At 40.7% G+C, this 15,607-nt stretch overlaps 1 protein-coding gene across 1 annotated transcript in view; it reads right to left on the reverse strand.

Annotated features, from left to right (window-relative positions):
• The window catches only part of SLC1A1 (solute carrier family 1 member 1), a 75,212-nt gene that overhangs the window by 31,168 nt on the left and 28,437 nt on the right, over window positions 1-15,607 (reverse strand). The window contains exon 2 of the mRNA XM_018052025.1: window positions 8,859-8,999. Within this exon, the coding sequence (XP_017907514.1) occupies window positions 8,859-8,999 (141 nt within the window). The remainder of the gene's footprint in view (window positions 1-8,858; window positions 9,000-15,607) is intronic.

Below are 15,607 nucleotides of genomic sequence, written 5' to 3' on the forward strand. Positions count from 1 at the left end.
TGAGTGACTGAACTGAACTGAACTGCCTCCTAAAGGGTAACTATGAGGGGCAAGGTGAACCATGGCATCTTGCACAACAGCTGTTCTGAGGGTTAGAAACAATATCTAGAGCACGCCTAGGACAGTAACCAGAATTTCAGTCAATAGCCTCCATTACTGCTGAATGAAATGATCAATAATGAAGTGTGTCACTGAGCACATGGAAGGCACTTCACAAGTATTAACTCGTTTGTCCCTTCCATAATCATGTGGCCACTAAGGAGATCTTTTTAAAACATCAGTCGGGCCATTTCACAAGCAGGTGCAAGTTTCTACTGGCACTTAATACAACACAGGAAATCCTTACCCAGGCTAACAAGGCCCTGAGGGAAGGGCACCTGTCTGCCCTGCAGCAGCGTCCACCAGCCCTCTTCTAGAGCCGACCGAACTCCCTCCAACAACAAGGCCATTGCCTAGGCTCTTCCCTCTGCTGGACTGTCTCACTCTCCTCTTCTTTCAACTGCTTTTAAGTCTTTTCCTCAGAGCCCTTCCCTGAGTCTCCAGGCTGAATCAGGCTCTCCTCACTTGGCATCCCATTCATACCATGTTTCACAGTTACTACTAATGCACTCCTTATTTAATGTCTGTCTTTCTCATTAGACTGTAAGCACCCCGAGGGCAGGAGACCTAGATATCTGCCTAGTCACCAATGTTCACCCAGTGCCTGCACATGGGAGGAACTCCATGAACATGTGTTGATTGAAAGAATAACCAAATCATCTACATATGGCTACCGGGCTCCAGGCAACTCTTCCCAGGCTCTGGTCCTCAGGCAGCAGAAGGTTCCAGAATGGAGCTCGGGAGTCTGCATCAGTCCCAGGAGCTGCCCTTATGATCTGTGTGATCTTGGAAAACTGGCTTAATCTCCCTTCAACTTCTGTTCCCTCATCTCTAAAGAAAGAGGTAAGTTCCTACTTATTTTCACTGCATTGCTATGAGGATTTAAACAAATAAGTTCATTACTTCCCCAGAAAAAACAAGGCTGAGGTCAGGCTATGCTCTCACTCTGTTGATCAGGGCAGCCTGGGTTAATACTCCTAGGATGTTAAAAGGGAAAAAGAAAAGGCAGAGGAGAGCATGCAAAATATGTTTCTGTGCATGCTTCCCCTATGACATCAGTTTTTCTTAAGAGACATTATTACAAAGAAGTCCCTTTCAATAGGTTCTGTCACCTCCCAGACTATTCTGTGAAGTTAACAACATTAAACTGGTTCCCAGCAAAATGAACTAAAGGCTCTCGCAGCCTTTGTCAGCAGGTTCACATTTGATGTTCAAAATATCTGTCAAGGAGCAGCAGGCGAGTCTCCTGTTTCTTCAGCAACCCAACAGCTGTTTTAACATTTTTTTTTTTAATATCATAAAGGAGAGTGCTATTTGCATTTGGGACCAATTTATCATAAGACCCAATGAGCTTTTATAAGAGGTTTCTTGTTCAATAAGCATTAAACACACCTCAGAGGATCTGAGGAGCTCAGCTACTCTCTTCAAAGCCTGTGCTTTGACATCAGGATAGCGAACAGCTCAGAGAGACTTTCCTAGCTTTCTACCACAACCTAGTTATTATTGAGCTCTCTTTGCCTCTTCTTATCTCAAAAAATTGGTAGCTCGGGTCTCTGGGTTGAAGCTGCTTGTTTGCTGGGAAACTTAACATGCGAGGCAGAGCAATCCTATTGTTTTCGTTTCCAGAATGAATGCACTGTGTGAACTCACCTGGTTTGGCTTGATTCTAATATTGGCCCTGCAGGTTCTGATGCCAATGTAGGGACTGTCTAGAAACTTCTGATAGTATCAGACAAAAAAGAGTAAATTAAAAAATTTTCTCCTAGGCCTAACTAGTAAAATCTAGTTTTAGCAAGAACCCTGCTAAGTTAGTTTGATCAAACCCCCAATATCTGATCACTCTCCATATCTAATCAGGCTCCTCATTATCCATTACCCCTGGGTGCTGGAGGGCAGTCCTAGGTGCTGCCCTTATGATCTGTAAACAGGCTTAATCTCTCTTCAACTTTCTGTTTCCTCATCTCTAAAGATAGAGGTAAGTTCCTACTTACTTTCACTGGGTTGCTATGAGGATTAAAAATAAGTTCATTACTTCCCCAGAGAAAACAGAAAATAGCACTTTCCATGCACTATGACATATTATGGATAATGATAGCACTGTGTCATAGTGCAGAGGTGGTATCTGATTACCCTGGGCTGTCTTTACCAAAAATCCTGTTAGGTCGATTTAGCCAGAATCCCCCTTACCTTTGACATTTCTTCACAGTAATTTTCCATCCACTGATCCTGCTACCCAGGTCACTGGCCATCATTTCCCATTGCCTCATGTTGCATTCATTTGGACCTGAACCTACTCTCTTTCCTCCACTGCAAAACCCCATTGCAGTGGTCCCTCTACCTACTGTGACAATCTGGAATAAAGTCTGCCTTACCATCTTTGAGTGTTACTGAATTTTCTTGTAAACAATACTTCTCCACTGAAAGCTTGTTCAGGGTGTTCCTTGGAGAGAATGGCACAGGTGGGAGTCACTGCTCTAACCTCTTTCCCCATGCCTACAAGCTTATGCCCAGAATCCCCAGAAAGGTGCACAAACCCCATGAAGCCATGCCCTCACCTTCCATTCCCTTGCTTCCTCCCCAGGTTTGCAGCCTTCCAGTCAAAGTCTCACTGTCCTCCCAAGATTCTGAGCCTTCTATTTTCTTCTGTCTAGAATGCCTGCCACTTCATCTGATTCCTCTCTCTTCAAAACTCCACCCAGTGTCCCTTCCTGCATCCTCATTCCCAGAAAGACTTATCACAGAGAATTGCAAGTGTAGTCTCCTTTTTTTGAAGAACTGGACATCTCTTTGTGTCTTGTGTGCCCAGCATACAGCCTGGGACATTGAAGATATGAAGGAATGAATGAATGTCTTCCAGATCCATGTATTGAACTTATGAGATTCCTTAGAATCCCTGCATGTTTTCTCATTTTTTCTTAACAGGAGAAAAATATACACATTTATTTAATACAAGTCTTATGTGACATGGAAGCCATCATAAAGACTTAAGTTCCAAAGAAATGGTGAAAATACTTGCTTTCATATTAGGTTGACAAAGAGAGGCAATTGTGGAAAAGTGACTAAACTATATGAGTCTCACTTTTTTTTTTTTTTTTTTTTTTAAACTCAGTTGAACAGAGCTGTGAACCAGTCTAGTACTGGTTTAGGAAGAAGGAAAGCTCATTCATGGTGAATTCTCTGGGCTTCACTATGTCAGAGACTGAAGCAGGGGATATTTATCTCTTGTCATTTTTCTCTTTGTTACTGTGGCAACAAGTGGCACATTCATTATGGGAACTCCATCCCTTATGTACACAATGTATCCCTTCCTTCTTTGGAGAAAGGGCACTGTAGAAAACCAATTAATATAATAAGTCTTCTGGCTTCAACAGCTGTGTTCTAATGCAACAAAAATTTCTGGTCTCAGGGAAATGTTTAATTTGTGTGTGCAAAGTTGTTTAGGACATCTTATCTTCTTGGTTCCCAAACAAGGTTGGGAAAAAAAGAAGGAGGTGTTTCTTGGAATGCAGGCAGAATGCAGTGGTTCTAGATGGTGCAAATGAGGTAAGATGTTCATTCTCAACCTGAATGATTTTAAGCTCCAGCAGGAAGTTTTAAATTTATAATCATCTTGAATTCCAGTTTTTGTAGAGACTGAACTATATTATAAACAAACAAACAAACAAAAACCAATGTTTCAAGAAAAGCAAGCATACTTTTCCCCTATAGCTGAAGTTGATAGTGGATGCTCTTAGCTACCTAACAGCAAGGTGTACAGCCAAATGATATGTGCATCTTCACCTCTTATACCTTCTTGCCAACAAGGGACTCACGGACCAGCAGGAGACCTGAGGTCCACGACCAGGCGGCTGGAGGAAACATCAGTCCCTCACAGGATTAGCTTGTTTTCACACTGTTAACCAGTGTTTGCTGAATTAAACGGAACCTGTTTCAGGGAGGCACATGGAATGACTCTTTCTACTGGAGGTGCGGATGGCTTCCCAGGACACAGCCACTTACGAGTAAATGAACACATATTCTTAAAAAAAAAATGCCCTCCCCAGCCTAAATAGCACAAGGATGTCACCTGCGAAATCTGAATTTAAAAACGGTGGCGGGGGGGGGGGTCTCCAAATACCTTGAGATGTCACTTTATCTGCTCCATCCTCCATTCTTCAGCGTCTCTTCAAGGCATTTACACTCACCACTTGGTATGAGTAGCATTTTCTCCAGAAATTGGTTTGTCACTCAATAGATAGTTCAGCTGCCAGCTAGTCTCCTATTCTTTTTTTATTTTTTTGTAAATAAATGCTTTATTGGCAATGCACCCAGGCCCAATCACTGACATATTGTCTATTGCTGCCTTTCTGTGATACCCAGTTGGAGAGTTGGACAGGGACCATATGGCTCCAAACGTCTTGAATATTCACTTATCTGGCCCTTTACAAAAAAGCCTTCCAGATTCTTGCTTGTAGGGAAACCTATTCACAAACATATTCTGATAAATACCATTTGTATTTAAGCCTTAATAAATGCTGTTTATCTCTAAGCCTTAGTTAAACCCCAAACGGGGAACCTCTCTCTACCTCTGGAGGTGAGATCAGATTGTTGTCGTTCCAGCTTCTGCATCAGGGGAGTAAGACAGCTTCCTGTGGGGATGCTTGGGGAATCTCTCAGAACAGGAGGCAAGGAGTCGTTTCATTCCTGTGCTGGGTATTAAAGAAAATGTGACCTAAATTTAAACTCCCTGGATGATTAAGACCTGGGCCAGGATTTCCAGAGCCACACTTTTCAGGCATGTTCATAAGCCATCTCCCCTGCTATTTCGCTGGCTGTGGGATACAAATACAGCTTACAGACCTAATGCTCATGGGGTCAAAGTGCAGATATTCTGCATGTGGCATGGGTGTATCCTTCAGGATATAAATTAAAGGTAGGATTCTGCTAGTGCCTAAACTATCTGCCTCTAAAAATGCCTTGAGATGATGTCCATTGTGCCTTCTCTCTTTGTGTGTGTGTGTTAAAGCAAGTTCCAGACGTTATGTCATTTTCATCCCTACATAATCCTATACACTTAAAAAAAAGAGATCAGTTTCTTAAATAATTAAATACCACTATCAGCACTATCAACAATTTCTTTTTTTAAAAAAATTTATTTGTGTTATGAATAACAAGCTCTCTGTTAAATTAAAACCTTTCATTTATTTTTGGCCACACCACACAGCATGTGAGATTAGTTTCCAGACCAGGGATGGTACCCGAGCCCCCTCCATTGGCAGCACTCCATTGGACTGCCGGGGAAGTCCCTCAAAAATTTCTTGATACCACCTAATAACCAGTCTATATTCAAATTCCCTTGATTAATGTGACGGCTTATCACATGAAGAGAGATTCTCCCTGTTTAAAAAAAAAGCTATAAAGTAGTTTTATGCCAGCAGAGGCTTTGATGGCAGAGGTTTTGTTACTTTGTCAATTTGGCAAGATTATGCAGAAGTACAGATTATTCGTCTCAGGTTTTACTGTCTCTCTGCCACTGATTTATATATCCTTAGGGCACTCACTCAGCTCTCCCCTGCTTCCAGCATGAATTCTCCTTTGTCCTAATAAGTGTATGAAATAAGCTCTTGATCTGCTGGATTTATAAAGGCTTTTGAAACTTGAAAGCTGCACTTCCTGTATATTTTCCACAGCCATCTTCTGCTTCACCCTCCTGGCTCTGTGCTGGGTTGGGAGTCTGAGGATCACTGCAGGGTTTGGGGGAAGGACCACACACCAGGTAAAGGTGGTGCTGAGCTCAGGGGCAGGGGGCAGAGCTGGGGAGCAGAAGGGCAGGGAGACTACCAGAGGCAAGGCTAGAGGGGTGCAGAGCAGAATCCATCCCACCTACTTCTTCTGGAAGGAATGAAGGGAAGAAGGAAGGAAGGAAGGAAAGGGAAGGCAGGGAAGGAAGGAAAAAAGAAGAAAGAAATACAAAACAAAAAAACAGAAAAATAATGTGTGTTTGCCTTTAAAACATAAAAGAAAGCTCAGTGATCATTTTTTCTTACTAACTGAATCTAATCATTGTTAGCCATTTGGTTTGGGTCCTAACTTTTAAAAATGTATATAAATTTTAATAAAATTTGTATTGTACACAATATCTTATCTAATTAATTTTATTCTCCTACTTTATATTGTAACAGGAACATTTTCAACCTTCATTAAATATGTTTCCAAAACAAAATTTTTAATAGGTGCATAGAATCCTAACTTATGGGTATAACATACATTTAGATTGCTTATAATTTATCACCATTATACAAACAAATATTACCATGAACACCCTTGTACCTAAATCTTTGAACCTATCTCTGATGATTTATGTTAAATTCATCAGAATAGAAATGTGAGGTAGAAAGATCAGAACATGTTCCAAACTTCTCCCCAGAAAGTTGGTTCCAATTAAACAGTAACTGAAAGAGTGATTGAGCCTGTTTTCCCATAACCTTGCCTTAGTACTGTTATTATTTTTTCCTTTTAATCTGAAAACTTAAAACACAAATTATCATCATTGTACCCATTCCTGCTTTGTTCATGTCCTTTGAATCTTTGACCATTTTATCACTTTATGTCAAAAGAATGGATAGTGTTTAACTGTGGGATTTGGTGAGGGAAAAGTGTAAAAATTTCCAGATTTGTGCTACACCTTCAAAAAGCAGCTGGGCTATGCAAGTGGAATGCAAATTATTTTCCTAGATTATTTGGAAAGGCTGAGCTAGCACTCAAAACAGACTGCAAAAATCTTACTTGTTATCAAATGCCAAGTACATATTTTCAACATCTAATATATCCAACTAGTATATTCACACAGTATTGTTACCTTTTCTTATAAAATCTGGCTTACTGCATGGGTTTTGGATTTGCTGCCTAATCTGGATCAACTTTCCATACCTTCCTCCATAGATGTAATTATCAATCACAAAGTAGTTTGTGCAAATGCATGCAGAATACAGTACATAGGTACAGCTTTGAAAATTTTTCTTGAGAGAGTCCAAAGCTTTCATCATGTTCTTAAAAGACCCTAGGAAAAGATTACAACTCTTTGATATGGAGAAAATTCTAAGGGTTTATAGAACAGCCATCTCCACAGGAGAAGGCAGGTAATGTGAATGAGTAAAGTGGGTGAGGTATCGGGCACTAGGGAATGACAGGAACTATGGCATCTCACATGCATTTGCACCAACTAAACACAGTAGCTGTTTCTCAGCTCCAAACCACTATGGTGTGTGGGGAACTGGCCCCAGTGTTTCCTGATATTATTTTTTTTTTTTTTCAGAAGAAGCCAGAAATATGGATGTTTACATGAAGTCTTCCAAATTTTAAATGCCTCCAATAATTTGAAGTTAAACAAATAATTATTATATGGTACAAATGACTGGTCTGCTGATCTGTCCCTCTGGCTGCAGGCCCTAAAAGAAACCAGGCATTTCAAAACATAATTATATTCTCTTTATGTCTATAATAAGCCAAGAACACCAAGACCACTTAAGAACTAGGCTTCCAGTGGACTCTGGTCTGATTGGAGTTTGGCACTTCAAAAGTTCAATGGCTAAGTCTACAACTGAAGCAATGCAGTTGCTGAAAGCAGCAGAGCCTGACACCCATCCATCCTTCCCCCTGCCAATGTCCAACTCTACAGAGATCAGTCCTACCTCTCTTTAGTGGCAGTAGAGAAAAATGTTCTAGAAGAGGATATGTCAAGAACCCTAATTGCATGGTTATATAAAACTGTGATTTTCGAGTTGGCAATACTAGCAATTGCTGTATTTTACCTACTGCCAGAATGAGAAAAAGACAAAGTATGGAAGCCACAGAGGAGCTAACCATACCCAGACGAATGACGTTTTTATAAAGCCAATTAATCTCTACCTACATAAAGGAGTGTGTTCTATAAAGATACCCTGCAACATAACAATTCATAAGGGAAAAATCATTTCCAAATTCAAGTGTGTCACAAGTTCAGGTTTAAAAACACCAGGCTCTTGAAATATGGTACCAACCCATCATTAAACCTTTCCCACAACATGTGACTACTGGTCCCTGGGCAGATTTCCAGGGCACGTATGTAGCAGGTTCTGAGTTCTGTGGAGGAGTGGAATTGAGTGAGAAGAGGGTACAGAGGACCCTGCAGGCTGAAAGGCTAGAGGCATGATGGCTGCAGCTGAGAAACAAATGAGTAAATTACAGAAAACATGATCCAAGCTGATAACCACATTTTGCCTGAGGATGCCGGATGACATGGAAGAAAGAAAAGTGAACGGGAAGTCGCTCAGTCGTGTCCGACTCTGCGACCCCGTGGACTGTAGCCCACCAGGCTCCTCTGTCCATGGGATTCTCCAGGCAGGAATACTGGAGTGGGTTGCCATTTCCTTCTGCAGGGGATCTTCCCGACCCAGGGATTGAACCTGTGTCTCCTGCATTGCAGGCAGACGCTATACCCTCTGAGCCACCAGGGAAGCCTGATGACTGACCAAATACGCCTTTTTTTTTTTTCCTTCCTCACGAGACATTCTATAGCTGGTCAAACGAAGATCTGAGCTGTGGTTGACAGTGCTACAGGCAAAGCAATGCCACTTTGTGAATAATGAAATATTTCACTCAAGCAAATATGTACTTTCCAAGGGAGGTATGTGTGTGTGTGGTACATTAGATGCATTTTGATTTTTTCCTTAATAAGAACAACTCAGGTGATTAGATGGCTCCTTAAATAATCACAGAGAACATCAGTTTTCTAAAGGTACCTGTAATCATGCTGGATACAATTAATGGTAAAATGACGAGTTTCAGCATTCTCATCAGAATCTCTCCAGGAAAGGAAAAGTAGAATTTCTCCAGGTTAGATAGCTTGCTGTATTCTCGAACCAAGACTCCTATAACAATCCCTAAGAAAAACAATGATTGGGAGGAAGAAAGGAACAACATTAGATTTTTTTGGTATAAATTGCTATGAAAAAATATCCCCCAAATACAATTTTTAGTGGCAAGAAAAATAATTAATGATCTTCCTTGAGTCTACAAATATTAGACTTAAAAAACAAATTGCATTTTAAAAGGTAATGAGTATATCTGTAAAAAGTAAAATTCATATGAAAGCCTTTTCCATCTCCTTTATTCCCTTCAATTATATTATTGTGACAAAACATCAAAGAATACTGTGAGAAGGAAAAAAAAAAGTTCAATCTTAGCCAGCCCAATATAACAATTGTTTTACACACCAGTTTTATTGTCTATCTATAGATATTTTACATGTTTTATACTTTACATATCAGTTTGTATTTTTCTCATATTCTTTTAATAAAATTTTAGTAATACTCTTCTGTTTTTATAGAAGTAGAATTGATTTACAATGTGTTAGTTTCACAGCAAAATGATTCAGTTATACATATTTTTCAGATTACTTTCCCTTACAGGTTATTACAAGACATTGAGTATCGTTTCCTGTGCTATATGGTAGGTTGGTTATCTATTTTAAATATAGTAGGGAAATGTTCAATATTAAGAAACAGTATGCATTCTCTGAAAGCTTGCCTTAATACCATGTTAGTATGAACTCTTTCACTTCTGAGATGACTCTGACAACTAAAATTCACAAATTTTAAGTATTTCTTCTAATAACACCCAGTTGCCCTACTCCACCCTATTCCCATCAACTGCCACTCCCTACTACCTTCTATTAATCAAGAAAGAAAGCTCACACATCTTTTGGGATGACTCACACATTTTTTTTTTTCTTCATCAACCTCCAATGGATGACATGCTAACTGGAAGTAAAATGACTAGAGGGCAGGAACATTCAGGAAGGATATAACTGGATATGTTAATTTGCAAATGCAAATAATTAGTGTGTGAAAATTTAGAGTTATTTGCGTACAGTTAAGAACACTAGAGCAAATGCAGAGATGTGAATTACAATCAACAGTAGAATTTTCATTTACATTCTGGTATACTTCTCATGCCCACTGTGCTGTGCTGTGCTTCGTCGTGTCTGACTCTTTGCGACCCCATGGACTGGCCTGCCAGGCTCCTCTGTCCGTGGGGATTCTCAATACTAGAATGGGTTGCCATGCCCTTCTCCAGGGGATCTTCCCAACCCAGAGATTGAACCCAGGTTTCCCACACTGCAGGCAGATTCTTTATCATCTAAGCCACCAGGGAAGCCCATAAGTAACCTTATATGAAACATTTATAAGTTACATTAGATAAGTAACCTTATCTTTAGCTTTTATTTTCCTACATATTCCACCTTTGCCTTGATCTCTATTTTGTACATACATTATTGAATGTATTTCTGATCATCCATTTTAAATTATTTTTGGAGCAAACATATACACATAAACATTTTTGAGATTGCAGTTAAAGCAAACAAACAAGCCTCTGTATTTTTGATCCTTTCTGATACAGATTTCAAAACTTAAGCGTTAGAGACTCCAGAATGGTTAAGAACACCAAGGATTCAAAATATTTTAAGCAAATATTAAAAGCATGTTGTGCTTACTACTTACTTAACTAGCTATGTTTAGCTGTTCTATATGGAACATAAATATATTGTTCTATAAGGATGCTCTGTGATGTTCAGTGCTTTAAACAAACAAACAGAAAAACCAGATACTCTCTCTCTTAGTATTCAGGTTGCTTCAAGTAAAATTTTGGCTTGTATGTCAAAGAAAGCTCTGTATGTAAAAATAAAGGAGATGTGTCTGTGCTTAAAAACCAGCCACAAAAGCACTCTGTTGGGTAGCAAAAGAACCCATGTGCTCCCCATCTTAGGGTTTATATTACCAACGATTAACTGTGCCTCTAATCATCTCCACCCCAAATGAATGCAAGGCAGTTAGAAAGAAATGTACTTGCTATTTTTCAGCCTTTAACCAGATATGGGTTTTTAATGGTAGAGATAAAAAGAGTCTCCACAAGGAGTCATTTAAAAGCAATCAAAGGTGACAAGCACAATGAATAAGTTACTGTATTTAGTAATGAACACTTTCTATCAAGCTTGTTCTTGCAGTTGAATATCACAAATTATATTCTGATATTTATTGACTGAAAGGAGAATACAAACACCAACCAAGACTTGGAAAAGCAGTTGGGAGATTTTCTCTGGGCCAGAGATGTCATCCCAGGACCCTCAAGAACAAAAAATACTGGTGAATGACCTCAGCCAGGAGTTAACATTTGTGAATGGATGTACTATGCCTTGGTCTCAAACACACTTGGAAAAATGAGATGCAGGATAAGAGAAAAATCACTGGAAGATTTGCCAGGTTCCAAGATGAAGCCAGGATTTCACAGTGTACATCCTTCCCTACCCTTTTCCAGAGTCAGAATCTTGGAATGGATGACGGAACATGGAGAGGTTCATTCATAGCCAAGGGCTGCTGGGACTAAGTGCCCACCCAGGGGTACACAGGTCAGATGCACATGGTAGGGCCACTCCCAGAACCAGAGAAGATGAAGCCCAAGAACCTTCCTGAATGGCATATCTATATAGAGGCCTTCAGCAGGTCCAGGAAATAAGCCCAAAGGTACAATTGTTACCTAGATAGTTGTAGCCCTTTAATTACCAGGAACTCATTCTTGGGCTGCTTTTCCCCACACAGGCAGGAAGATCCCAAGCAGGTACTAAGATGGTTGGGAAGTATATGGTGTTAGGAGAGCAGGATCAAGTTCAGGTTCCACCACCTACAAAGTACATAACTTGGGTCATGACTTTAACTTCTCCTGTTGTCGAGTGGTGGGATTGGAGGTAGGGCAAAAGGGCTGCCCTCAAAGGTGCCTTCAGAGGGCCAAGATGTGATCATCTCTGAGCCATAGTGTCCTCAGTTTTAAAATAGGATCATAAAACCAGCTCATTGGCTCCTGGAGAGCTGGCAATGTTTTTTTACATGAAATGTAAATACATTGGTAAAACAAGGAAGGGAGAAGCTAGGGAGGAAAACAAGACCATAGCTAGAAATTTCTTCTTCCAGTTTAAAACCTTAAGCTTAAAAGAGAAGATATGGACTTCTCTGGTGGTCCAGTGGTTAAGAATCTGCTTGCCAATGCAGGGGTGATAGGTTCCACTCCCTGTCCAAGAGGATCCCACAGGCTGCAGAGCAAGCCCATGTACTACAACTACTGAACCTGTACACCCTAGAACCTGTGCTCTTCAACAAGAGAAGCCACCGCAGCGAGCAGCCCACGCACCATAACGAGAGAAAGCCCACGTGCAGCCACAAAGACCCAGCACAGACAAAAATAATGTCTTTTTTTTTTAATAGAAAAGACACACAGGATGTCATTGTTTCATGCCCATGTTGCCTCAAACAACAATTGCCAGTTCAGTAGCCCTATTTTGGAGGTAATGGGATGATTTGTTTTCCTGCAAATTTTATTTTAAAAATATTGTTTATGAAATAATTCTGGAGATCAAAATAAAAGGTCATAAATAATTAATTGCACCAACCTATCTACTCCTTTCCCCTCACCATTTCCCAGGTCCTACCCAAACTTTGTTCTTATGTATGTGTTTTTTTTTTTTTTAGTACTGCAATCTAGCAGATAACTCAACACCCTGCCCTATTAAATACTGCCCAGCAGAAGAAAATAGGTAATTTTAAACAAACAAAACAAAACGAAGCAAAATCTCACCACGGCCCTTTCAACAAAGAATGGGAGCAGTTTGCGAGCTTCGAGGCATCAGTGTATGGTGAGGAAGGAGGGGCTGAGGGCACGAGGCACAGGCCCCGTGCTGTTCTTCTGGCAACATACACTGCCTGGGTGGCTAGCAGGGCCGGAGGGAGGGCTTTTCCTCCTCAGTCCAGGATCTGGCAGCTGAATCAGTGGCTGTGAAGCCTGATTTGTCCACAGTCAAAGGCACTTGTGGAAATCCACTCCCAGCCAAGAGTGAGTCCTTAAGGAACCAGTGTGGCCTCTGAAACGTCAGCTGCAAGATACCACCCAGAGTTCACAGGGACTTCACGCTCTCCCTTCTCGCTTCACAGGGGCACTACCCGATCTTTGTTCTTATGCACGTGTTCTTTATAGTTATAAAAATTAATCTGGGGATAGTAGCTGAATTGCATTTGATTCAGATTTATAAAAACAGCATTGTTCCTGTTTTAGGGTACTTGCAGAAAAGAGATTAAAATCTTCTGTGGTTTTTAATCAAAGCCCCAGAATAGTTCTCTGGTTCACAGATTGAATCTGTCTTGATTAAATAAGAACTATTGGCAAAGGAAAATACATTTTTAATTACCACTGAAATAGTTATCTAGCCATGCTGTCATGTTATGTACTATTTTAAGCATTAGATTAAGCCCCTGAGGAGCTAATCTGAGTGTTGATAACCAGAAAATAAAAAGTATGGGATGAATAAAGTTATTAACAAATGGCTTGGCATACACTGAGCCTCCCTGGTAGCTCAGTGGTAAGGAACACGCCTGTCAAGGCAGGAGATGCAGGTTCTATGCCTGGGTTGGGAAGATCTCCTGGAGAAGAGAATGGCAACTCATTCCAGTATTCTTGCCTGGGAAATCCCATGGACAGAGGAGACTGGCAGGCTACAGTCCATGGGGTCGCAAAAGAGTTGGACTTGGGGACTAAACAACAACATGCATACTCTGAATAGATAGGAGGACGGTTTCTCTCTCCTATACTTCCACTGAAATATACCTGCCCCATTTTCTCATCTTTTCCTTTTACTTTGGAGCTGAGTAGCTTCAACAATATAAGCTCTTTACGTGAACTCTGACACAAAACACAGATACCTGTGTGTCTATAAAACTTTTATTTTTAAGCCTTAAAAAATATATTTACTGCATAGGCAATATTCTAACAACTCTACTGGAAATCAAAAGTGTTAAAAATTTACCTACATATGTTTGAGTTGATGAGATTGTAAAGTGAAATTGTTTTCATTTTTTATTTGCTACTGAGTTGGCCAAGCAGTTCGTCTGGGGGTCCTTTATCTCAGTTTGCCAACTGTGGACTGAACTCAGGACACAGCAGTGAAAGCCTGGAATCCTAAACACTAGGCCACTAGGGCAGCAGGTAGTGATTGAAAGCAGTCGACGTACAGTTTGGGAAAAAGAAACTAGAGACAGAATTGAAGTTTTAAAGATGGGATCAGGGGACTCAAGACCTCTTGGATCAAGAGCCCTGTTCCTCAGAGCCGCATCACTTTAATTTAGTGTCTTGGCAAGCAGAAAGTATCTACTGTGCTACATTGAAGGCAGCCTCCTGTGTTCCTAGTCATCTCTCCCATTTTATTGATTACTTTAAACTATCTTTGTTATTTTCTTGTACAACGGCTATCACCTAGCTGGAGGTCATAGACGTGCATATGCCTTGGGAAAGCATCTTCGTGTGTGCACAAGCAGCGTTCCAAGGTGCACACTATGTTTTTCCTTAGCTTAGCAGGGTATGACAACCCCAACTAATCAACCCAATGTATTTTTACTTGGGTTATGCTGTATTGCTATATTTTGCTTTTATTCTTTTCCCATGGTGATTTTCTCATGGCTTAGCCAGAGCAACAGGTGGCTGACTATTAACCCCCGCACACCAGGGAACTCCCTCACTGAGTTTTCAATTCTACTGTCTCTAAGTTTAATTTCTGGAAGTTACTGTATCCTTCTCACAGCATCATTTTTCTGTTTCCTATTTTCTCTTCCATCTGTTTCTTTTTTAATCATGTTAAACATAGGTACTACATACTCTTTCAGATGGTTGCATCATGCCCAGCTTTTGTATTCTCTTGCTTGTGTCATTTCCTTGTGTGATTTGTAATTTTTGATTGTAGATTTGTCTTTTAGGAAGGGGCTTGGCTTTCCATGGCTTTCATGGTTGTGAAATTGTCCCTATACATAATAGGACACCTGTTTCTCCTGGGAGTTTAGGAGTTTTAAGGTCATGAGGAAAGTCCTCCTTTATTCTGTGCTGGAGTAAATTTAGGTCACACAACCAGGTAAGAATATGTCTGAGTTTTAATTTTCTCATGGGTGCCCGTCTTCCTCTTTACTCTTAGACATGGGCAGAAGGCAGCTTTCTTGAGGTTTCCCTGGGTCACAGGGTAAAATTTTTCTGGTCTTCTTTCTAAGCGAAATGAAGTGAAACTCAGTTGTATCTGACTCTTTGTGACCACATGGCCTATACAGTCCGTGGAATTCTCTAGGCCAGAATACTGGAGTGGGTAGCCTTTCCCGTCTCCAGGGGATCTTCCCAACCCAGGGATCGAATCCAAGTCCCCACATTGCAGGCAGATTTTTTTACCACCTGAGCCACAAGGGAAGCCCCTTCTTTACAAGGGTAGGACCAAATTTTGAGGTTTTAGGCTCTATGAAGAGGAATGATACTAGCTCCTTCACCTGTATGGGCCAAGATCTTATCTCTTCTCTATGTGGATATTAGAACCCCTATCACCCATCACTGCTGCTGCTGCTGCTAAGTCGCTTCAGTCGTGCCTGACTCTGTGCAACCCCATAGATGGCAGCCCACCAGGCTCCCCCATCCC

Source organism: Capra hircus, chromosome 8 (assembly GCF_001704415.2).
Source record: "Capra hircus breed San Clemente chromosome 8, ASM170441v1, whole genome shotgun sequence".
Classification (NCBI taxonomy): Eukaryota; Metazoa; Chordata; class Mammalia; order Artiodactyla; family Bovidae; genus Capra; species Capra hircus.